Source organism: Agelaius phoeniceus, chromosome 4 (assembly GCF_051311805.1).
Source record: "Agelaius phoeniceus isolate bAgePho1 chromosome 4, bAgePho1.hap1, whole genome shotgun sequence".
Lineage (NCBI taxonomy): Eukaryota > Metazoa > Chordata > Aves > Passeriformes > Icteridae > Agelaius > Agelaius phoeniceus.
In genome coordinates this window covers 70,889,293-70,914,569 of record NC_135268.1, presented here as the reverse complement: position 1 = coordinate 70,914,569, position 25,277 = coordinate 70,889,293, and the positions used below count along the sequence as shown (strand labels likewise).

Sequence of the window (25,277 nt, the reverse complement as noted above, 5' to 3'; positions counted from 1 at the left end):
CTTGTGAGTAGAGGCACACCAGCAAGATTATGGAGAAGTATTTAATATGTGGCTACATGTATTTATTCTTTAAATAAATGCTCTGCAGTATGTGGATATTGCAGTAGTAATTTTCATGCTGTGTGATTTTATCTGTTCCAGGGAGTATGACTTCTGCAACGTCACCAATCATTTTGAAATGGGACCCCAAAAGTTTGGAAATCAGGACTCTCACAGTAGAGAGACTATTGGAGCCACTTGTTACCCAGGCAAGTGTCTTTGGTTTGTTTTGTTTCTTCCTTCAGCCTGATGCTGTATTTACTCTCTTCACATAATTATCTTAATAGTAGTTGATAATAAAAACATGAGCGGTTTTTGTTCGTGATCTCTGTTGGAAAGCTCTGTTCAAACATGTTTAGAGACTCTTGTTCTAAATAATTTATAGTCTCAAAATGTGAGCAGGAATACAGTAGCAACAACTATTTGCTTATGTCTGTCTTATAAAGCAATTTAGAAACTTAACAAACAGTCAGTCTAAAATAAGGGTCTGACTGAGACATGCTTCTGGTTGGTTATTTCACCATGAAAGACAGGTTCAAAATGAAAACAAACCAAAACCAACCATCCAAATTGCAGAAACTATTAAAACCTGTTTTTATGGAGTGTTTGTAGAGGCCTGGTGCCTTTTTGTTTCCACGCTGCTGTTAATAAGGGAAAGCTGCATCTTTAATTCCCCCAAAATGATTTCTCTGTATGGTTCCTCTGCTCTTTCAGTGAGTCACTTTCCAAAGAAATGACATCTGGTTGTCTTTCTTTGTTTTTGAAAAAAAAACCGTTTTTTCTCTACAACTTATTCTGGACATGAAAGTCTCTAACTGTGTAACTGTGTGCATGACTTCACAGACTCGAGGCAGAGAGTTTGTTCTTTCATTCCACATGGTGATAGCATGGTAACTAACTTCCATTATAAACCCTTATAATTTTGTTCTTGGTATGAAAGACAGACTAAAATCCTGAATTCACTGTGAAACCAGCTGAAAATGAGGTGGCCAGTTCTCTGATAAACTGACCAGCATCAGCAAGTGAAGCTGCTGTGCACCAAACTCTGTTGTGAAACCCAAGTTATTGTGTCCTCTGGGAGGAATTTCTTGTTCTCCTTTTGCTTTATTTTCCACTGCTTTGCCCAAAAAGAGAACATCAGCCCAGAAGTACCATTGTAGCTTCACAGTTTCTCCAGGTGCTGGGTTAACTTTGGGCTCAGCTACACCTTGGTTTGATAGCATGCTTGAGCAGATGCCAATCAGGAGATGACAAGCTGAGCTGCAGGACTTGGATTTCTTCAATGATAAAAACTCATGTTCCCAAGATTGTATTTTGATGAGCAACAATGTGTTTCTATTTTAGCGGTGTGTCAAGGAGACTAGGGAAAATAAAATGCTGTCAAGAGAGGGTAGAGAAATGTTAGGCTATTGTTTTATTCAACTTTTATGAATATTTCCATTCTGAGTTCTTCTTTTCATGGAATTCTAGATAATATGAATAAATAAAGTAAAACCTCCTTTTTGAACATGTGATTTGATTTCTTGTATTAGGGAAATGAGTAGATTTGCTTATTTCCCTCTACTTTGATTCCAGTGTAGTATGTTTGACTAAAACCTGTTTTATATGAGCCACACAAATGAAATCACGAAAGCTCCAAGTGATGAAAAATGTGTTACCTTCAGATTGCCTTTATCTGTTGCATTTCTAGCTGAGGCTGTTCAGCTGCTCTTTCTGTTTTTTCTCAGATAAGTTAACGATCATCCCAGTTCTAAAGACCTTTTGTTTTTTTTTTCTCTGCTTGAAATAGCATTTGCAGCCTGCTCAGGTCAGGAATAATCTCTGGTTTACCTCTGCCTGTGCACTGCCAGCCTCCACAAGATGCCACATGCAAAAAGATTGGGATCTCCTTAAAAACTTTCAAAGCAATTTCCTTCCTGAGGGAGAGAACGTCTAATTTGAAACTTTATCTTGGCAAATAAGTAAATAAATAGATAAACTGAATGGGATTAAATACCTATACATTTGAGCTCTGAAGGCCACTTGTGGATTCAAATGAGCTGCTTAATGAGGAGGAGATCTTGGAGATGGGAACTTCTTCCATAAGTCATTGAAACAGGTCACTGGGTAGAAAGAGAGATTTGATGGCCACAAAATGCAGCAGAACTTTGACAAAAGTTTCTGAGCAGCTTTTGAAGGGCAGTCCTACTTCCATGGAATAATTCAGATTGGAAAAGCCCTTCAAGATGATAGAGTCCAACTTTTGCCCAGTGCTGACCTTGTCCCCAGCCCAGAGCACTGAGTGCCACTCCCAGCCATTCCTTGGACACCTCCAGGGATGGGGACTCCAAACCTCCCTGGGCAGTTCCAGTGCCTGACCACCCTTTCTTGGCAAATAAATAAATAGGTAAATGTATTGGTATTTAATCTCATTCTGTTTGAGTTCTGAAGGCCACTTGTGGATTCAATGAGCTGCTCAACAAGGAGGCCTTGGAGATGGGAACTTCTTCCATAAGTCATTGAAACAGGTCACTGGAGAGAAGAGAGAGATTTAATGGCCACAAAATGCAGCAGAACTTTCACAGAAGTTTCTGAGCAGTTTTTGAAGGCAGTCCTACTTCCATGGAATAATTCAGATTGGAAAAGCTCTCCAAGATCCGAGTGCAACCTGTGCCCAGTCCCCACCTTGTCCCCAGCCCGGAGCACTGAGTGCCACTCCCAGCCATTCCTTGGACACCTCCAGGGATGGGGACTCCAAACCTCCCTGGCAGTTCCAATGCCTGACCACCCTTTCAGTGAGAAAATTCCTCCTGATTTCCAACCTGACCACAGCTCCAGGCTGTGTCCTCTCATTCTCTTGCTTGTCTGGGGGATGAGACAATCCCTGCCTTGGCACAACCTCCTTTCAGGGAGTTGTAGAGGAATTTTGACCAGCAGTTTGGAGCAGATTAAATCCTGAGTCCCCTACAGCTAAATTTTGCCTGATCCTGTGATTTCCAGCACCAGCATGACAAATTCATGTTTCATTTTGGCTTTTTCCTTTGAATAATCAGAGTATCTTTTTGTTCTCCATGCTGTGTATGATTTTGGACAATGCTGGAAAAACTGGAAATTGTTGTACACAAGTTTTAGGGCTCCAAAAGTCCTAATTTAGTCCTTTGTATCTGTGAAGTTAGACCCTAAACTCAGTGTATGTGTACAAGCATGACTGACAGGTTTCCAGATGATGGTACATCCACTGCTCTCTGTCACCATTATATTTTCTGAAAATCCTCTTTGCCCAGGCTTTTCTCCTGGGAAGCTGAGAGGAATGAAAACAATAATTATTTGATTGCTGCTCCTGTGTTTGCTGCTTTGGAACGTGGTCTGGACATTGTTTACCAGCAGGTGAATGTTTGGTTGGTTCCATGTGAATTGTTTTTTCCTAATGGCCAATCACAACCAGCTGTGTCAGACTCTGAGTCAGTCACGAGTTTTTATTCTTCATTCTTGTTAAGCCTTCTGATGTACTGTTTCTCTTTCTTTTAGTATAGTTTAGTACAGCATTCTTTGAAAGAATATTGAAAGAATATTGAAAGAATATTGAAAGAATATTATAATAAATCAGCCTTCTGAGAACATGGAGTCAGATTCTCATCTCTCACCACGTCCTGGGGACCCTCACAAACACCACAGATCTCTACTGATACTTTGGAGAGTAATGCAGAAATGTGATGTGGGTTTGACAAAGAGCACCTCAGTGAGTCAGGGTAGGAGAATGGTGCATTAAAAGTGAATTTTAGACAAGCTCATTAGTGTTCCAGATGAGAAAATATGGATAACCTAGGAACTGATTGAGAAGAAATTAGAAGACAAGAAGGTTGTCTGAGCTGGAGGCAAAAAAAATCCAAAAATCCATTAACTGATCATGAGAATGCATTAGAAATGACAGAACTGCATTTATTCTAGGAAGCCCTGAACTAGCAAACTAATTAAAACATTGTGTGGCTGTCAGAGCTGTGAGAGGCTTGGAGCTGGCTGGGGGACCTCGTTCCCAGTGCTTGTTGTCATGGTGGAAGAGGAGCAGGTAGCCCCTGTCATGTCATTTATTAACTTGCCATTACTGAGATTTTCTAAGAAATACGTGCTGGAAAAAAATCATTAGAATGTCTGTTCTCCACTGGGTTGAAATTACTAATTGAAATGTGTTTATTTCCTGTGGCTTTAGTGTCACAATTAGCTAAAAGTATAAGGTAATTGTATTTGTTGGTAGTTTTGTTTTCTGACCTTTTGTTTTACCATGAGTCTTATAATTTTTAATTCCATTACATGTTTATAAGGAAATATATAACTAGAACATATTCTGAAGGGTTGCTGCCTATTACTCTCACCTTCCTGCATAGTTACCAAGTGGGTTGCAATTTTATTTGTTAGACTGTGGGTGGTTTTCCTAAGAAAAAAGAATTACATTTTTAGGAAGGTTTTAACTGCAATTACGTGATATTTTATGTATAGCTGAAAAATAAGACTGTTGGAGGTTATCCATAAGGAGTCAGGGGATTTTTTTGGTTGCTGTTGGTTTTGAGTGGTGATTAAATATGAATATGAATGCAATATATATATGTTAAGAAGAGAAAATAAATAATAGCCAACTATAAACCACCAACATCCATGCAATTGTTGGTTGAAAAGCACCAAAAAATAATCATGTATGTACAAACAGATAAAAAGATGAAGGAGCTGTGTCAAGTTTTTGAAGATGAGAAGATGAGATTTTCTCTGTTGCTAAGGTTTAAATTTTCTAATGTCAATCTGTGGTTCTTTTCATTAGTTTTGCCTAGGAATTTTAAATACTCAGCCTACGTGGGTGTTTACAACTGTACCTTTATTTACCAGAGCCATGCAGCAGTTGTGCCTTTTGGGATCTTTACATTTTTTGACTGTTACTTATTATTCCAGGGTTTTAACAACAGCACAAATAATGGTGAGCGTTCCTGTTGCAGATTGTTTGTGACTGATTCTGTTTTCCTTCAGTGTGACACACTTTTGTCTTTCTAGATTTGCTGTGGAGAGACAGTTCTGATTGCAGTGCATGTTCTGTGGGTTTTTTCCAATGAATTTAAGATACCACTTTCAGCATCTTAAAGGAAGCAACAATCTATCATGAGGCAGACTAAAAATAATTGATTAATGATTTTGCATTTTTTAAAATAATAGCATCACTCAGTAAAATTAATTGGCTATATCTGTGAAATAGATAAGCCATTGGGTAAAATTACAAATAGTATTATTTTGTGTTGTTTATATAGAAAATCATAATAATCATGGTTGATGTTATTATTCATGAACTTAGGGCTAATCCAATCCCTTGTACTCTGTGTTTGGAAAAAGAGCAAATTTCTATATTGCCATAAATAAATAAATATAACTGTACTCCCAACAATTCCAATGAATTGGATATTACTAATATTTGGTGAACCTTGGTTTTACTGCATTTGAACCCTAAATCTGGTGTGCTCTTTTCCATGAGAAAGACATTTATTAATCTGTCAGCTGCATTTGAACCACAGCTTTACTTTTATAGGGTTGGTGAATGTCTTTGCATATTTCAAACAAGTTGGGGAGAAGGTGGGTAATGGAGCACTTCATGCCTGATACCTGTTGCACTTGTTTCAGTAATTGCACTGAATTCTCCAGTAATTTCTTTATTTGGTAGCTGGATTCAGCTGAATTTGCCTTCAAGACAGACCTAAGGGAAAATGAGTTCTAAAGGTTTATTTTTTGATCACTCATGCTCAATTCAATTGTATAATAAGGTTAATATTAGGTCAGTATTATTATTATTTTTTTACCTGAACAGGACTATTCTCTCAGTAGTGAAACTAATTCTTGTTTAGGCTCTTCCTGTCAGAGCAGTCCCAAATCTCTGGTGTTTCTGGGAGTGTGGTAGCTTGGACTGTGCATGGATTGGGTGATGGCTGATCCATGCTGGGGAGACAAAGTCAAATCATAGCACAGAAGGAATATGGAACTTTTCTCTCTGAAACTGAACTTCAAACATTTTTACGAGGTTATTATGTTGAATAGGAAGAGAATCCTCCTTTCCTTCTCCAGCATTATAGAAGCATGCAATTGTTCAAGTGGAAAAAACCCTCCAAGATCATCAAGTCCAACTGTTCTCCAGCACTGCCAAGGCCACCACTGATCATGTCCCCAAGTGCCACATCCACACAGTTTTTACATCATGCCAGGGATGGGGGCTCCATCACTGCCCTGGGCAGCCTGTTCTGGTGCTTGACCACCCTTCCAGTGAAGAATTTTTCCTTGATATCCAATCTGAACCTCCCATGGCACAACTTGTGCTGTTTGTTCTTGTCCTAAGTTTGTGCTATGTATTGCCTAAAATAATTCCTGAATGGAGCATTGCCAGCTGCCTTTTTACTTCAGGATGTTTTTTAACCATTAGAGAGGCATCTGCTGCACTCTGGCTATCCCTGTTTCTTGTTTACCATTGTTTCAGTAACATTTGTGCCAGCTCTAGTTGGGATCCTCTCAACGTGGAGACTTTTTGTGCTGTCTAGGAGAACCTTTAGCTAAATTTTGTCATTTCTATTTTTTACTCTCCCGTGCTTGAAAGCTGCAGGGTATTTTTGGCATGCAGTGTCCTGTAAGATCTGGACCTTGTCAGTCTGTGCCTCCCATTTTACTCACTGTTCAGAGGTGTTTACGTTTGTACTTTGGATTTTATGCATGTTGGCGTTTGCAGAGGGGAGAATGAGGACTCAGAGGGATTTAGGACTCATCCATTACTTCCATGTTCCATGTTCCATTTTATGGAATGATGGTTCTTAACTCAGAGCAAGGCAAATATGATGGCTGCTTTTTCTCCTCTCCTGCTGCACAAGCCAGTGTGCAGAGATGGTGGAAAGATGGTGAGAAAATTTGTCACTGGTGTATCATAGCTGGAAATGCAGATCGTGCTGGGAGCATCTTGGGTGTGCAATAAGCTGTGACTGAAAAAGCTCATGGCTAAAATGAACCTGCTCTAATTTGTAATTCTTTGTATAAAATGCTGGATTTTCTGTGCATTGGATAACTCCTCAATTTTCTTCATCATTAGGCAATTTTTAGCAGCTCGGGGCTACTGGAAAGTGTTTTTGTCTTTATGTGATATGGACAAAATAATTTTATTTGAAGAATGGTTTGGTTGGAAAGGACCTGAAAGATCACCTTGTTCCAAGCCCCTGGACAGGCAGGGACACCTTCCACTATCCCAGGTGGCTCTGAGCCCTGCCCAGCCTGGCTCTTTCCTGTCAGTGTAGGGAATAATTAGTGTGACCAGTTCCACTGCTGGAGCCCAGGGAGGTCCCTGATCCTGTCTCCATCCTGTATCCTGAAATATCATCTTTGGAGCTTGTCTAGACAGCTTTCTAACCCAGTTCTATTCCTGCAGATGGTTTTCTGGCAGCTTTCATGGAAGGCTTTTCAGAAAACATTCTTGCCTGGGATTTCCAAGCTCTAATCAAGAAGATCAGTCTAATTACTGAAGTGTTCTTCTTCTGCTTGTGTCCTTGAAGATGTATAGAGAGGTCTAGTGAGACAGGGATGAGTCTTTTTCACATCCCCAAATCCACAACTCAGCAGGTTCTTAACAATCCTGTTGATTTAATTTGGGTCATCCCTGCAGAAGGGGAACATCTAAAGGTTTTGAGGGAAAATTGGCTCTGGTTGCATTTTTAGATGATTTTTTCCCAGTTTGCTGAAAAGCAGTTCTCTGTTTTGGGGTTTTTTTTAAAAACATCTTGTGAACTGCCTGTCACTTCCAAAATTTCTCAGGGTTAACAAATATATTAGCAAATTACATTTTCTTTTATGCTAAAAATGCTGATTAAAGCAGGACAGGTATATCACCTTATGTTTTAAAAGATGGTTGCATAATTGAAAGGCAGTGGCATGGATACAAAATCAGAAATGGATTTTCATTTTGGCTGATAAGGAAATCCTTGTTGATAACATAAAATTTCATTTACTCAAAGTCTTTGACACATTTGTTTTCCAGTGGTTAAATTAAAGACTGCAGAATTACTGCAGCAGATACAAGTGCTAATATAATAATTTATATAACTGGAATGGTTCTAAGTCTAGGATATTTTTGTCATACAAATGTGGTGCTTTAACGGGGGGGGGGGGGGCAACTTAAATAAAATGTTTTTAATATCACTAAATGTGAATCAAATGTATTAAAATAAAGAATTTTAGTCACATACTGTATGAGCAGGGTCTTGGTATGGTTTGTTAAGCAGCAGCTTCAAAATAGATTTTCAAATATCCAACTGAATGTGAGCTCATCGTAACATGATAAAATGATCCTTAAGTGCATCAGCTGCTGGGTGTAAAGTAAATTTTATTTAAGCATTGTTATTGTTGTAACATGGTATTTGTTAATGAGATTATTATTGGAAGGATTTCCCCTTCTCAAAAGAGCTGTTGACAAATTGGAATGAGATCAGAGAAAAATTATGTGAATTATTGTGGTTTTGTCTTTTAATGGAAGCCTAAAGACTTGGGATGCATTTCATCTATGCAAAGGCTTATCAATTAAAAAGAAATTGTCTTAAATTTGCTGCCAGTATAGATTTTGAGACTATTTCTGGTAGCACTTACAATGTAAATAGTATTTTATGATTCTAATCTTAACTAAACTAGGATATGGCATTCACACCCCGAAAATAGAACATCCAAACACTAAACAGCCTCATCAGGGATTTTGAAGTGGGATTTGCAGGACAAGTAGTAACTTAGTAAGTTAAGAGGTATTGTGGTCTTAACCCCAGTGTATGTTGGTGTATCAGCAAGAGATTGTCTTGTAGAGAAGGTTTTTTATTAATCCTACACAATCCTCTCCCTTGAAAATGAAATGATAAGTGAATATAAACTAGAAATAAAGGGTAAATTACATACAAGCTGGAAAAATGGGAACATCAGTGCTACCTGAATCTTTGATGAAGAATTGGATACATTTTTGAAGCGTGGCACTCATGAGGCATTTTAAACCCTGGGGTCAGTTTGGGCCCCTCATGGCAAGAGAGACCTGGAGGGGCTGGAGCTGTCCAGAGAAGGGAACAGAGCTGGGGAAGGATCTGGAGCCCCAGGAGAGGCTGAGGGAGCTGGGCAGGGGCTGAGCCTGGAGCAAAGGAGGCTCAGGGGGCCCTTGTGGCTCTGCACAGCTCCTGACAGGAGGGGACAGCCGGGGGGGTCGGGCTGTGCTCCAGGGAACAGGGACAGGAGCAGAGGGAACGGCCTCAGGCTGGGCCAGGGGAGCTTTAGATTGGATATTTGGGAAAATTTCATCATGGAAGGAGTTGTGAAGGGAGTGGAGTCACCATCTGTGGAAGTGGTCAGAAAACCTGTGGATGTGGCACTTGAGGGTGTGGTTTAGTTGTCCTCAGTTAATGGTTGGACTTGTGGATCTTAAAGGTCTTTTCCAACCTTAATAACTCTGTGAGGTGCTCTAGGTCTGCCAGGAGTTATAAAACTGGGAAAATAATTCCTGGAAGAACAAAACCCTGCAGTAATGGGTCTTCTCTCTTTCTGAATCATGGAGGGAGCAATCCCTCCCTCCCTCCCTTATTTTGTGTCATTGATCAGATTTGCCAGGGAAAAGAGAAACTAGAGCAGCACCTCTGTGATTAAATATGTGTGTTTCTAATGACTTTGGGGGCAATTTGGATATTGAAGTTTGTAATCCATCTTAGCTTCATTCTTCAGAGTGATCTGAAAATCTTACTCACTTTCTTCTTGTTCATTAACTTCATTAGCTGTGTGTGTCATCAGTCTGCAAAAGTTAGAACAGCTAGAAAATAATCCTAATTACAAAAATAATACCCTAATTACAAGATTTTGCTTTGAGGTGTTAATTAACCTAATTCTAATGATCCATGTTCTGAGAAGCAGTGGCAGTTTCTGTTCCATTGCCCTTCAATATGTATTTCTGAACATGGACTGATTTATTTGCAGTTCAAGGGACTCAGGGCATGGATACATGGATATTTTGGGTTTGATTTCTGTTTGTTTCCTTTGTTAATTTCTTTGGAATATTGATTCCATTGGGTGTGCAACCTTTAATGGATCCAAGTAGATTTTTTGGTAATATTGGCTGTTTTATGAAAATATTTTTTTTTTGGTAACAAGAGATATCTGAGCTTTTGGTGTATTTTAAAGATGACCTTGATTTTCAGCCAGAGAAATTTAGATGAAGTTTTGCATTAAGAAAGTGGTGTGATTGTGCCTTAAGCACATGGTGTAAATTACCATATTTATTTTCCTGTTTGGTATATTAATTTTCAGTATCTTTTCTCACAAGCTTATCAGTGGTCGGTGTTCTTGAATATTATGTGTCTGAGCAGCAAATGCTCAGATTGGGAAGAAATATTCTCTTCTACTTGTCTCTTTCAATGGCATGATTAATATTTTCCCCTTTGTATATTGGAGTCTCTCTCTTCTTTAGTCTATTTCTCTCTACTCCTGTAGTGCTTTGGTCCTCATTGATGGAACTTCAAACCTTTTACTAATTTATAATGAGGGTATTAAGGATATATAACTCTTGCTTAGCTTATTCAACACAGATTAATTCAATATTGTGCAGATGACCTTTGATGAATACAAGGAATATTTCTCTGCTGAGTAGAAATTTTCTTTTTTGTAGATATCTTTTTTTTTTTTAAGTAAGCCTTTTTAATATCCTAAATGAAGCCAGCGCTAGAATTTTAATTCTCATTCAGTTTCTTGGGTCAGTGTGGAACAAAGGACTATCTGCACAAATTTCCTCTCTTCCTTCATGAATAAAAGGGTGCTTAGCAAAAAAAAAAAAAAAGCATGGTCATAACAAAGTAACCTTGACATTTAATGTGTGTATTGCTCTTTATAAACCTCTTTTAAAGATGAAAATACATGAAATTGATTATATGTAAAATTTTAAGAAATACAGATTAATTTTCACTTAAGAAAGTGGTAATGTGGAAAAAGATAAACCAAAAATATTGAGTTTTCATGCCAGCTTTTGGTAGGGAGGGGACTACAGGGCTCAGTGAGAAGCTGCTGGAAGCTTCCCCATGTCCAGGGAGCCAATCCCAGCCAGCTCCAGGCTGGACTCACAACTGAACAAGGCTGAAACCTCTGCACTTTCTTGCTCTAAATCCTTATCTCCTTGTACAAACAATTAATCTGTAAGTTTTCAGAGAAGGGTTTTGGAGAAAAGAGATTTGCAACAAGAATTAATTTTTCTGATTCATTTCATCTTGCTCCCTAGTAATGAAAATGTATTGTATCTGCTTATGCTAATAATAAATACTTCCACTGGAAGGTGTTCGTGTAAAAACATAATGAACCCAGTGTGCTGAATGGCTTCTGAATGTGGAGTTGTTTCCAGGGAAGCTGTATTAATGTATTCCACTTTTTCCCAGGGAATTACACTCATCTACACCCTTAGTGTGGTGTGATTAAGCTTTTACTACTCTGCTTGAAATACTTTAATTGGCAGGTACATTTATACTTTCCTGACAAGGATGGAAAAAATTGAGGGAAATGCATGCATATAAGGCATAAGAAAAAGAAGATAGATATCTATCCTAGCTCCTATAATATCAGTATCTATAGATATTAAAATAGATATAGATAGATACCTGTTGTCTTTTTCTTCTTCCTTTTCTGTCTCCTTGGTACGTATTCTTTAAATCTGCTTCATTCCTGTGTTCCACCTCATGAGATCTTTATGAATGCTTCCATAGCCTGTAATATTTATATTTTTAATTTCTTTTTAGGCTGAGGGACTGAGTGTTTTCATGTACGTGCAATGTGATATTGTTGACTGTTGGAATGTGGTGGATTAACAAAGTTTGTGGCAGTGTTTTTACCCTTCATGGAAAAGGAAATGGTTTTTATTTGAGCAGTTCCTGTCTGACACAACTGAAGTACTTGCTAGAGGAGCTGGAAACAGGCAGGTGTATCCTTGTTGTAGTGCTGACTGTGATCAGTGAGTTAACTTTATAATGGTCCATGCCCTGTAAAATCAGCATTTCTTTTTGAGCCACTGAGAATGATGATTATACCCAGTGGCAAAGAGATATGTGCATTTTGGAGTTCCTGAATTCAGCAGCATTCCAGCTCCTGTGTTCAGGATGTATCAGGGTCACATCATTTAGTTCCAGCCAGGAATCACTGCCATGACTTTACACACGACCCTTCTCATCCACAGAATATTTTTAATGCTGTTACTGTAACTCTCAAGAGCTCCTGAAAGTCAATTTAATTTTGTGTTGGAATCCAAAATGCAGAGAACTCTCAGAACTTTGGGCCTGCAAGCCAAAGCTTAGAATTAAACACAAGATTTGATCTAGGACCTTGGAAAAGGCTTCCAAACTTAGGTGCTAGAAGCAAGAATTTAGGTTTATAGCTCAAAGAGACAAGTTAGGCTAATTAAAAGAAAGTTTAGAGTTTAAGATATAAAAAAATAAAATAGCTACAAAAGTAAACCAAGAGATTAGAATGCAGTACAGTAACAGTACCACAACATGATTGGCTAAAAAAGTTACACTGTACCATAAATCCATAAGACAATATTTAAAGATTAGGTAAAAAATAAATATCCTTGTTAGCAGGGTTTTATTTGTCAATAAATCCTTAAAAAGTCATGTAACTATAAGTCCTGTAACTTTCTAAACCATACTATAACAATTTGAGCCAAACTCATCCTTCCTGCTTATGTGAAAATTAAGAAAATGAACTGAATTATCAAAACCAACTCAGAAGTGCCACCTCAAATTCCTTCCAAAATTCCCCACAAGTGAATTATCACAATTGTGCTTGTGTTTGAGCACAGAAGAAGAAAATCCAGGCTGTGAGCTGCATCTGTTCCCATCCCTGAGTGGCAGACAGCTCTGGAGACAGAATTTTCTATTTCCTTGCTGGTTTGCTTGGCCAATAAGACAAAATTAGGAACATTATTTTATATTTTCTTATTGCTAGAGATTTCAGTCTCTTTGTAAGGGGCTTTCCTGTGTTTCCACCTTGGTTGTCTTTCAGGTTTTGTTTTACCCTCTCCAAGGGCATTCTGTGAGTCCATCTCTGTACTTAGATTTTAGTTGTTCTGAATATTGGGTAGAAAGTAGTGTTACATTTTTGTTAAAAGTTTAAAGGTTTAAAAGGTTTTGTTTAAGAAAAGGATGGTTTTTGACACTGCTAAAAAATTCAGTATTTGTACTGGTCTTTAGGGGATTTGGTCTCTTTTAAAAATTAACTTTTTTCTAGCAGTAGACAAGCTGCAAGAGTGGAAATGATCATTGTGATCATCATCCTAGACCTTTTTCAGGTGTTTAAATTTTACTGAACAAAAGTTACTAAGCACTTTGGAACTGAAGTCTGAAATTTTGAGCTCAGTGTAGCAAGTCACTGCATAATATTTTATACATCTTTGATGAGAGATTAGTAATGCATTTGTTCTGCACACCTCTCGGCCTTTTTCATTGAACTTAAAGTGTCCAAGAGTAAAATTGATACAATCAAGTTACAAAACTGTGTTCCTTTTTCAAGTGATTTGCCCTGCAGTTTTCTCAAAAGACATTACAGTCTGTGAGGGATGCTGGCTCTGGGTTTTTTTGTGGTTTTTTTTTTTTTTTTTTTTTTTTTTGTTTCTTTTTTTGTGGTTTTTTTTTGGTTTTTTTTTTTGGTTTTTTTTTTTTTGTTTTTTTGTTTTTTTTGTTTTTTTAATTTTGTAGCTGTTTTGGTTGTTTGATTTCAGTACTTTGTATTTATTTTCTTTGTTTTGTGACTGTTTTGGTTTTACAACTCAGCACCAGCCCTGGATGAGCCAGCAAAGACGTCAAACATCCATAGATCTTTTATTTTCTCATGGAAATGAGATGGAAAGCCTGGAATATCAGTTTGTACTGAGCTGTGGGAGTTTTGTGTATAATCAAATAGTGGCTTTATACATACTTTTGTAAGCAGAGGAATTAGAAACCGATTTTGTCAAAAACTAAGAATAAATGAAGATGTTTATGAGCTTTCCTTTTCATTAACAGTGATGCTGCTAAAGCTGGTTTGCCCTGAAGTGGGATAAATCCTTCAAAAGTCTTGTGCAACCTTTGCTATAAGACTTTTGGGAACCCAAAGGATCTTTAAATTTCTGTAACATCCTCATCCTCCTGGGCTCCCCTCCAGCCCTTTGCTCTCACCAATCACTTGGGTTTGTCCCCAGGCCCCATCCTGTTCCAAAATACCTATGGAACTTAGGAATTGTCAAGAAAGTGCAATTAAATATTTTTGAACTGGAAAGAAAACTACTGAAAATATGAAAGGTCTTGTTCTTTATGGAATGGAATTCTGTGAAGGAAAGCAGTTTTAGAACACTGGAGGTGAGGGTGTGAGAAGTTCAATTTCAGATTTTAGCTTCCTGCAGTGGCTTTATGAAGGATTGTCTTACTGCTCCCACTTGACTATTTTGTCTGTTCTTTCAAATACCTCCCTTTGCCAAATAAAAAAAAAATTCTGGTTATTTGTTCATCAATCTAGGTCCTGTAGTAATTTCTTCTCTTTTTTTTTTTCTTCCTCCTTATTCTTCCTGGATATAACACCTGGGTCCTCTTAAATTCTTTTCAGAATCTTTGCTTGAAAAAAGAAATTAAAAATCACTGCAGTTTTACCCAGAGGTTGTTGAGCCTTTCTTCAGGCCACACTCTGTGGTGGTCCTTGATTTTCTCTGCCAAACTCTCTAAGCAGGTCCTTGCTTTTACAGTTCTTGTGTCAGTGGTAACATCTGCTTCCAGGTTTTTCTTTACCCTTGACTCCAACACAGCTTTTGAATTTGTGTGTTTTTATTACAGGAAAGGGCAGAAATCAGCAGGGTTGCATTTATTAGTTTGGAATTACCTGTTTTAGAGAAAATGGTTTCAGGTTAACGGCCTGTTGGGTCTGGATTCATTGGCTGGCTGCTTATTGAGTTTCATGAGGCCTGTTTAAAGAAGCCTTCATTGGAAAATCAGTCATGTTACAACTGTTCTGGGGAGCTGGCAGTCTGAGCTTCAGGTTTAGCTGCAAATTTCACATTGAATTGCTGGCAGATACAGAGGTAATGCACACTGTGGATGAGTCAACTCAGTTGCTGCGAGTCAGGAGCTCTTCCAATGTGCCTGTTACTGCTGTGGCCATCAGAATGCTGAGGCTTCAAAGGAAGGTAGAAAATTGAACATAATGTATCATTTTTTATATCCCTTTTCTCCATCTGACTGTACAGAACATTTTTCTATTGATTTCCTCGTTGGTGGCTGCTCTGAACTTGCACAGGGCTGGGGTGGGGCTGTGGGGCCGTCACTGTGCGCTCTGTGAGGTGATGGATTTGTCACCACAGCTCCTGAGCTCTCTGCAAGGAGCTCACTGAGCCAGAAAATGAGTGTGTGTGTAATCAGCAGCTCATTTCACAGAAGTCCAGCAGGGAAGCCTGTGCTGGGTTTCCAGAATTTCCATTTCTGTGGGGTGGAACTATCAAAAACTTAATTGTGGCATCAAAATGTGCCTTTTGCTGGAGTCATTAAGCCCCACTTTTGTCCACTGAGAATATGTGGGAAACTTGATATTCATAAAGCCTTTATTAACATTTGTAATTTCATTTTATACTCCTGCACAACTCATTTTTACTTTTCATGAGATTTTTATGATGCTGCTTATCCTTGTAAATGTATTTATTGCAGTCTTAGTTTAGAAAAACTCATACAGGTTACTGAAGAACTTTACATAAAAAAACATGATCTGATGCTTTTTTATTGTGTCTTTTCCTGGTTTGACACATTTTCTTTTGAAGTAACTAAATCTCTGTATTTCAGATGTGTCTGAGACTTAGCCCAGATTTAGATTTAATAGATTTTGGATTTAGTTAAGATTGTCTCAATACAAGGTGCATATATATATATATATATATATATATATAAAGTTGCATATATATATATATATAAAGTTGCATATATATATATATATAAAGCATTTTGCATTACATTTTCCATATTGATCAGGTCAACACATTCTGTTGACCCTATTGATCAAGTTTGATTAACCACCTTAGACCTGAAAGCTCAAAGCTCAATTATTTTATGGCAACATTCACACATTAATCAAATATTTTTCCTTTTATAGGTGTTTTAGAGGAGGGTGATCTGTCCACACACACACAAAAAAAAGGGGGAGAAGGACGAAGGGAAAACAAAGTTTTACTGAATCAGATTATTTGATGCTGCTTCTAAATGAATTTGGAAAATATGTTTTGAATATTTTTCCCCCATGTAAGACTTTTGATTATATTGTATCCCCCAGAACAGTTAATATTCTGAAATTGCTTCTGCTTGGAGATGAGATGCCAATGATGGTTCACTGATCATTTCTGTTTGCTGTATCCTATTTCTTCATTTAGCACACACCTTTATTTTTTATATGTAAGTTATTCCACACAGGGAAGCAGAAGGCAGCTGTTCCCATGGGAGGACAGGGAGCCCTTCTGCAGCTGGAGAGGTGGAAACTGGGTGTACTGGGGAGAAAATGGTGAAATCTGGGAAATCACAACCTTCAGGGGCTGAAATGCTCGTGGAATGAGTGCTCACAGAACAGCCCTGTCTGACTTAGTGTGAGCATTTCATCCAAAACAAAGAAACTGCTTGCAGACTTCTCCTCCCAAGGTAAATTTCTATGACAGCAACGCTGTCCCCGAGTCTCTTACCAGATGTGTGTAAAAGATCAGCAAAATTTAGTCACAATGAGAACCTGACCTGCCTTTGCCTTGCTTCTGCAGTAGCTGATTGGAATAAAACATTGCTGGATGAGACAGCTGAGCAGTCATCTCACTTGATGAAAGAAGAAAAATAACAAAATCCTCAAGTATGTGCAGAGTGCCGCAGGCAATTGGGAAGTTTTGGAGCTCAGAAGAAGAGAGATTGCTGTTTTGTGACACTTGTTTGAGGTGCTGTGGTACTGCAGGGGTGATACACCAGCATGCTTTGAAAGAAAATGTCTGTAAAACATCAGTGTTTGCTCCATAGGTTTGTTTTTTTCCTGGCATGGTTGTCCTGCAGTAGTACATGATAAAAATAGATTCTTTTTACCCAACTTTAGTTTTACTTTATCAACTAATTTTTTTTTACCCAACTTTTACTTTATCAACTCATCCAAAATAGGAGTATTTGTAAACAGAGCTAAAATTGGAAGGTTTGCAGGCATTTTGTTGTTATTTTTGGCAAGGCACAGGGTGCCCAGAGCAGCTGTGGCTGCCCCTGGATCCCTGGCAGTGCCCAAGGCTGGGCTGGACGTGGAGCACCCTGGGCCTTGGGAAGGTGTCCCATGGCAGGGGCTGGAACTGGATGTTCTGCAAACTCAAACCATTCTGTGATTCTCTGATTCTTGAGTTGTACAAACACTGCATGTTTAAAATCTGCAGATTTAAATAAATAAATTTAATAATGCAGATTTAAAATCTGCATTACTCAAAGCAAGGATTTTTTTTTATAGTCAAGCATAGGAGAGTGAAATTATGATTAAAAAAAAAATATGGGTGAAAAATTGAGTTGTTGGGGAGAGGTCCCTTTGAGCTTATGACTTGTTCCTATTTATTGTTATTTTGAGATTTCTGAAGGAGAGAGGTGTGGAAATCACTTGGACTTGTTTTTGCAAAAAGGTTCAAGGTGGAATGAAAGCCAAAGCAGCCAATGTCACCTTGGGCAGCCTCTTCTGCCTCTGGTGCCTTCCTGAGCTGCACCTCAGCCATGCAGGGGATGGGGACACAAGGTCTGCTCAGCAAACAGCCTGCAGAACACTGGCAAAAAAACATTTTTCAATGATACTGGTCTGGAAATGGTAAAACCACCTTTGATGAGCTTCTTCACAAAAATGTAGTGTAATATCAACAGCCAGAGTGTGAAACTGGAGCAAGAGGGGAGATATAATTTCATGTAAATCCATAAATACTTGAAATCAGAGTATTAGTAGCAGATTGTCTCAAGTCTAATATTCTCCACTTATTTGTTTATGAGCTGAGAGGAATTAATTTTTTTTGCTTTCTCATCCTAACAAGTTTTGCTGTGAGAAATACTGTGGCATTTATAACGTGGTATCTTATAATTCTGCTGCATGACTCTGGGATTTACTGGTTCATTTTTATTCACTTGATTTATGAAAACAATTCAAACTCCTGCTAATTTTAATGCAAATACTTGTTTAGTGCTAAGGACATACTAAGTGCTGTGCTGGGTACAGGTTTTCCTTGAAATTCCTCCTTGGTAAGAACTGGAACTTTCAGTCCTCTGTTTCTTTTTAGCTGGTGCTTGTTAGGAAGAAGTTTAAAAAGAAATAAAAAAAAAAAAAAAGAAAAACAAAACAAACCCCAAAAGAAAGAAAAACAAAAACTCAGAAAAAGAAAGGGAAAATAGGATCTTACTCCTTTTAGCCTGTGAAATCAATGGGACTGTCCTGGACTGATTTTTGTAGCTCTACTGAAGAGACATTTTTCTTAAATGATACAATCTTAATTCTTTTTATAGTTGAGTAAAAATATTTTAAACATTTATGTTAACTTTGCTGTTAATGTGTGACAGGAAATTGCTGTAAAATACATTTTTAAAAAGCGTTAGGGCTGATAAAAGTTTTACCTTGTAGATTCCACAAGTATCTCTAGATTTGTTTTAAATCACGTACGCTTTTAGATACAGATTCCTACACATAAATGTAAAATCAAATTATTCAAAGATGGAATAAACAGAAGTGCTTTTCCTTGTGAAGGAGCATTATAGATAAAACCTTTTTAAAAAGGAAATCTGTATTTTGCTAAAGGAGATACTCAAGCTTTAAAATTCTGGTGGTTTTTTAGATGTTAGAATAAAAATTACTCATCATGGCCTTAACTATGCAGAGACTGCAAAAAGACAATTAAAATTATTTGTGCCATACCCTGGCACAGCACATGAGGAATATTTTCTGTCACTCACTCAGCTGCCCTAACACATCTCTGCTTTCAGCATGGGGAGATCTGGGCAGATTTTGGGCCATCTCTGAACGTATCCATGGACTTGAACAACCCAGTTTCTAGGCAATTCTTACACAGATTTTTCAGGTGGGACTGAATATGGTTTTTAGTACTCTGGTAGCCAGGAAATAATCTTTCCATGGCAAAAATTGAAATTTTAAAATTTTGAAATTTCTGTTGAAATTTTCTTCCAGCCTTTCAAGAGGGATAACACACTGACACAGGAATTATCACCTGCTGCATCCAGGCAGCAGAGGCACAAGTCCTGTTGATTCCTTTGCCTTTCAGAGGCAGAGTCCTGTTAAACAGCAGCAAAACCCCCTGAAGGATGGATGCTTTGCTGAGATGTGGTGCTGGGAAGGGCAGCCAGGCTGAGCTGGGGGTTGCCCTGGTTGCTGTTGTTAGCAGGGTCCAGGAGCAGGGGGCTCTCGGGGTCTCTTGCTGCTCACAGTGACCCCAAGGAAAGCTGGAAAGTCTCTTTTCCCAGCCCAGTGCTTGAAGAAAGAGTCAGGGCTCCTCAGTTCTCAGTCTCAAGGTTGTTTATTGTTTCTTTTCTATAGAATTCTTTCTCCTGTCCTGCCACGGTCTGTTCAGCAGGTCAGACAGAGGCACTCTGCCTGCCCCTGGGGTGGTGTTATCTTTTTATACTAAAAACTTTTTATACAAAAACTATGTGTACAATATTTATCATAACTTCCCAATTCCTATCACCTGTGTTAGACAGTGAGCATCTACTCTAAACCAATCTAAAAGTGCCAACATCCCAGCAGAAGATGGAGGCCAAAAAGAAGAAGAAGGAGAAGGGCTGGACGCACCCAGATGCTTCCATTTTGCTGCCCTGAATCCCCATTCTAAAAACCCCAAAATCTACTTTTTCACCCCATGATAAATTTGCTATAATTCTACTTAATTTGTTGTGGTTTGCAGATCTTCATCTAAGGTTGGTAACTTGCTCCATGGGTCATAATCAAACCCACAGGGGCATCTTGGGCTCTGTGCCAGGGTCTGTGAGACCCCAGGCAGGGCTCTGGGCTGCTCAGGACAGCCAGGGGGATGTCCTGGCTCCTGACAGGTGGCTGTGGGAGATTGCTTGGTTGGTAAATTTTGAGGGATCAATCTCCTTGATTGTCAAGAGCCAAGACTTCCTCAGCCTCAGATTTGGGCAAAAAAGGAGGTAGAACACAAAACTGGTGAAAATTTCACAAAGGGGATGTGCAGGGAGGAAGTTCTGCTCTCTGCAGTCACTCTCCTCTCTCTGTTTTTTGTTCCAGTTCCACTGTCTGTTTTTTGAGGCAGTGATTTGATTCTCAGCTAATTCTTGTCAGCACTTTTTGTGGTGTTTGTACAGGGTGTAAGAAATGTGGATTTTTGCAGTTACCTCCTGTATCTGGGATAAAACTTGACTAAATAAGGAGAGCCTGGTGCTGCTTTTCTTGACCTGTTTAAAACTTTTAATACTGCTTTAAGTGGCAATGCAGGGGGAAGCCATGGTTTAGGTGCATCTGCTGTGGACTGAGATTTACTCCCTGCTTTCACTGTCAATAAAGGTGTGTCAGCTGAATGGTATTCTGAGTTTTTCAGTGTTTTAACCAAAGGTCCAGGTGATGGAATGGAGAAATGCCTTCAACACCAAGCTTGAGCTGGAAGCCTGCTGGGAGACAGAATGAGGAGTCAACATAACCTTGGCAAAGTGCAAATGATAATCTGAAAATATAGAATCTAATTCAGTCCAGACAATTAGAAAGCTCTGCCTTTGGCCAAGTGTAATTAACTGCATAAATACACATCAGTGCCCTGCCATCACAGAGGGGACAAGGAACTGTAGAATCCCTCGTAGATGAGCATGGCAAGAGTGTTGTGATTTACTGAACAGGCCTGCACTAAATCAGCTGTGCATCAGAGATAATCCATCCTGAAAAGTATTCCTGCCATGCTTTTCAGCCCTGCTGGGGCTGTACTGGTCAAGCAAGGTCAGGGAATCAGGGAATATCCTGAGCATGAAGGGACCCACAAGGATGATCCAGTCCAGCTCCTGGCCCTGCACAGACACCCCAACAACCCCATCCTGTCCCTGGGAGCGCTGTCCAAACTCTCCTGGAGCTCTGGCAGCCTTGGGGCTGTGCCCATTCCCTGGGGAGCCTGGGCAGTGCCAGCACCCTCTGGGGGAAGAACCTTTCCTGATATCCAGCATAAATCCCCCTGAGCCAGCTCCAGCCATTCCCTGTCCTGTCCCTGTCACAGAGAGCAGAGATCAGTGTCTGTCCCTCCAGGATTTGATATAATGCCCAGTTTTAAACCCTGCATTGAGTAAAGGTTTGAGTTACAGGGTGTCTAGATAAGAGTGATAACTAAGATTAGAAACCTTGAAAACATGACTTTCAAAGAAAGATGGGACAAAATGGTTCTAAGGAAAGGTGAGTGAAGTGGAAAGTAGCACTTCTCAAATACATGAGGAGGCAATGGGACAATTTGTTTTCTGTGGCAGGGGTGGGTAGGAAGAGAAATAATGGAGTTAATTTCCAACCCAGAAGATTGCAAATTGATATTGGAAGGAGCTCTCTTGCAGTAAGACTGGGGAGGCATTGAAATAGATTTCCCAAGGAAGTCATGCAGGGGATGGATTCACAGAATCACAGAACCATTAAAGCTGGGAAAGACTTTAAGATAATCAAGTCCAACATCAGCACAGCACCACCAGGTTCACCCCTGTGTCCCCAAGTGCCACATCCACGCGTTTTTTGAACACTGCCAGACATGGCAACTCCACCACTGCCCTGCAGGGTCTGTTGCAATGCTGGACAACCCTTTCTGTGAGAAAGCTTTTCCTGATACCTGATCTAAGCCTCCCCTGCTGCAGCTTGGGGTCATTTCAAGGACTAAAACCAGAGTTCTGCTGTGCCAGTGCCAGGAAGGACAGAGAGGTGGAGCTGGTTCTGTTTTGGAGTGAGATGGCACCAATATTTTTACACCCTTTCCATGAATATAGTGCCAGAATGATTGTTTTGTCTTTTGTTTTTCCTAAATTTCATTCTTTGCCTTTCTGAACAGTGACAGTCACATCACAGCATCTCTTTGGAGCAACAATAGCTTTATGTATATCCTTGTTTTTTCCTCTGTGTGCTAACTTTTAATTTTAGCATTGAAGTTTGTCTCCCATTTTGTCCCTAAAAGCAGCAAGTGTCCTCTGTGCTACTTTGTGGTCAGCTTTAGTTTGATTAATTTCATTAGCATAATAGTGAATTTTATGCATACTGTGCCATCTGTTTCCTTTCCACTTTATTCATATATCAAATGCCAGAAGTGTTCTTGAGGTCCTTTTATTCCTATGTCCTTTTATTTATTATGTCCTTTTATTTATTATCCCTCAGCTGAATTTGAAGGCTGAAGTATTTCACTTCCAAGATCTCTATCACAGGCCTGGGAGAGAGTAAGGAAACTGATGGAGACCTTTGATGAGCAGAGGTGCTCTGTATGTAAGGTCTTGAGTCCAGGGATCTTAGCTGTTACATTTTAATTACATTTATTATTGAGTTATATTATTCTGGGCTTTGGGAAAGGTTATGATTACAGTCTGAGCAATTTCCTGAAAAGGAAAAAAAAAAAAAGAAAAAGATGTGAACAAACACAAGTCATAATATTAAGATTTTTTTCATAGTGCAAGCAGGAAAGGTTATGATGCTTTTTTTTGACCTTTCTCCCATTTCAGTTCTCAAGACATTTTTTGTTAAGAATAAAAAGATTGTTAGATTGTGCCAGTCTAAAAAAGCTGTAAGATTTTTATTAAGTTGTGGGATTGAGATCAAGGCCTGGGTCAAGAATAAACAAACACACTGTCTTCACACAGAGACTGATAATCAGAAACAATGAGAAAGGCAACTTTAAAGAAGTGTTGTGGGAGTCTTTGTGGTGTTTTGTATTTTTCTGGGAATTTTTTCTGCTATCTCTGAAAGGGTGATTCTTTCCTGTGTGTTAAACAGAAGGAAGGAATGTGCTCCTCTGGAGTGTGTGTGTGTGTAGGTTTTCCTTTTTATTATTTTTAGAGACTGCATAGTTTCAGGTCAGCACTGAGACTCCTCATTCTCCTAACAAATCATTCCTTTCCACGTCGTGTGAAAGAGCCTAAATATTCTTGGTGAGGAAGTTCTGGCTTCCCCCTGAGCTGGCTGCTCAAATTTTTGAGACTAATAAGCAACCTAACACCTTCTTAAAAATCAGGGAATTCATCAGCTGGAGATAAACCAGCTGCTTTTTTTGTGGCAACAGGATTTTAAATGGGGACTTTATCAGTGAGTGCAAGCTGTGCCCCAAGTCAGAGCAGGGCAAAGCTGGGATTCACTCCTCAGGCAGGAGCATCATGAGCTTAATGAACAATGGCACCTCCTTGGGCTTCAGTCCCTTCCCAGCCTCTGCTGCAGCTAAAAAGTTCATCAGAGATGTTGGAGCAGCAGGGGGACCACAGCCTTCAGAGCCTCTGGGGCTAAGCAGGAAATATTTGGGGTTTTCAGATGTTAGCAGGTGTGAAAACCTTTGCTTGTGCATGAAATTAAATCATTTTTCCATTTCTAACAGATTGTATTTAAGAGAGCATAAATACTTAATGACTTGAATTCATTTGCTGGCCAAAAATATTTAACAGATGTAAGTGGGTTTCTATGGTAATTGTCTGAGGTTGTCTCACTTAATGCCCTTTCTGTGACTCCTGCTTCATTTATGAATAAAAGTGAATATTTTAGCCTCATGAACATATTACTTCCACCTGCACTTGCCTGTGTGGGAAAACATCAGGTTATTTAGATCTCAAGTTTGCTTGGTGGTGACACATATGGGGAACATTGAAGGTGTTCTGTGTGTGAATTGTGTTTGTAAAACAACATCTGTCACTTAAAGGCAGATCCTGCCTCATTTAGAGGAGAGGTTTGTTGTTTGCCCCTTGTTTTCATGTTATATTATGATTTTCTTTTACCATATCATTTAATTTTGTCTCACCCACTCAATAGTCAACATTATTTAAAAAAAAATATCTAGAACATTTCCTATAAAATCTGAATTCCCAAGAAAGCCTTTGGGGGAGAATAAACATATCAATGGTTATTCCAGTACTGACCAGCTTCTAATTCTTATGGAAATCTGAATATATTAATTGAAGCAGCTTCTGCTTGTCTAATACTGCATGAAATCTTTGGGTGCTGACCTGGGTTAATTTAGTTGCTTAGGAATGGAACCTTTCCTCCTGATTTTATTTTAATTAATTTGTATTCACAGTCATAGGTGCAAATTTTTCAAATTATTAAAATCAACAAAAACAACAATACACAGAGGAAAATTAGAAAAGAGAAAGTGACACCCAAGAAATGTAAATATTTCTAACTATTCTTGTGTGGCTCAGTGATCTGTTTGTGTTCCTGAAAACAAACATTTCCTGCTCCTCAATGTGTGTAATCCCATCCTTAATTTCATATAACTACATCCAAAAAAGACACTTGTTCTTTTCAGACTCATCCTTCTTAATTGCTGATATTTTCAAGATGTTTGTTAAGATAGTTGTTGAACTTTAGAGTTTCTTGTCAGCTAAAAGCAATTCCTTCACAAATTAATAACTTCAATAATTCTGTGGATGTGTTTTTGGGCACTGCCCCTCTGTTGCAGACCTATGTGACTCTGCTGGGATCAGTGCAGGGATTGTTCATCCAAGTTTCTCTGAAGTTGTGGATTAACTTTGAACAATTCAGCATAAATCAATATATTTTTGTTTTCTGGAGATGGTGTTTTCCTGTTTCAGAAGCAATCTGACCAACCAGATTTATTAAAATTTACTTAGCAGTTTGTATCTAAAATGCAGATTCTTGGCTTGCACAGATTTGAGGAATCTCATAATTAAATTTCAGAGTGCTGATGATTTTATTTATCTGAAATGTATGCACTGAAAAGTCTCTTCTCTTCCTTGTGTCATGTAAAACTGAACAAACCTTTTGAAAGGGTTTTCCACAGGATGTGTTTCTTCTTTTTTTCTTCCAGTGCAATATTAAAAACAACCAAAAAAAAACCCTCAAACACCCCAACAACCTTTGCCAGGCATGTGCTGTTCTATATCCCACTCCCACACCTTCCTCTAAATCCTCTTCTCACCTTTCCAACAGTTTGTCAGCACAGCAAATCACATTTATTTGGTCCAAGATCTATTGCAAAACCAGTTCACTTAAGAAAGGCCTTCAAACTTACAAATAGG

At 38.8% G+C, this 25,277-nt stretch overlaps 1 protein-coding gene across 1 annotated transcript in view; it reads left to right on the top strand.

The window, feature by feature from the left end:
• CTNNA2 (catenin alpha 2) overlaps positions 1 to 25,277 on the top strand; it is a 478,672-nt gene that overhangs the window by 58,434 nt on the left and 394,961 nt on the right. The window contains exon 2 of the mRNA XM_054632611.2: positions 142 to 248. Coding sequence (XP_054488586.1) covers positions 147 to 248 — 102 coding nt within the window. The 5' untranslated portion in view covers positions 142 to 146. The remainder of the gene's footprint in view (positions 1 to 141; positions 249 to 25,277) is intronic.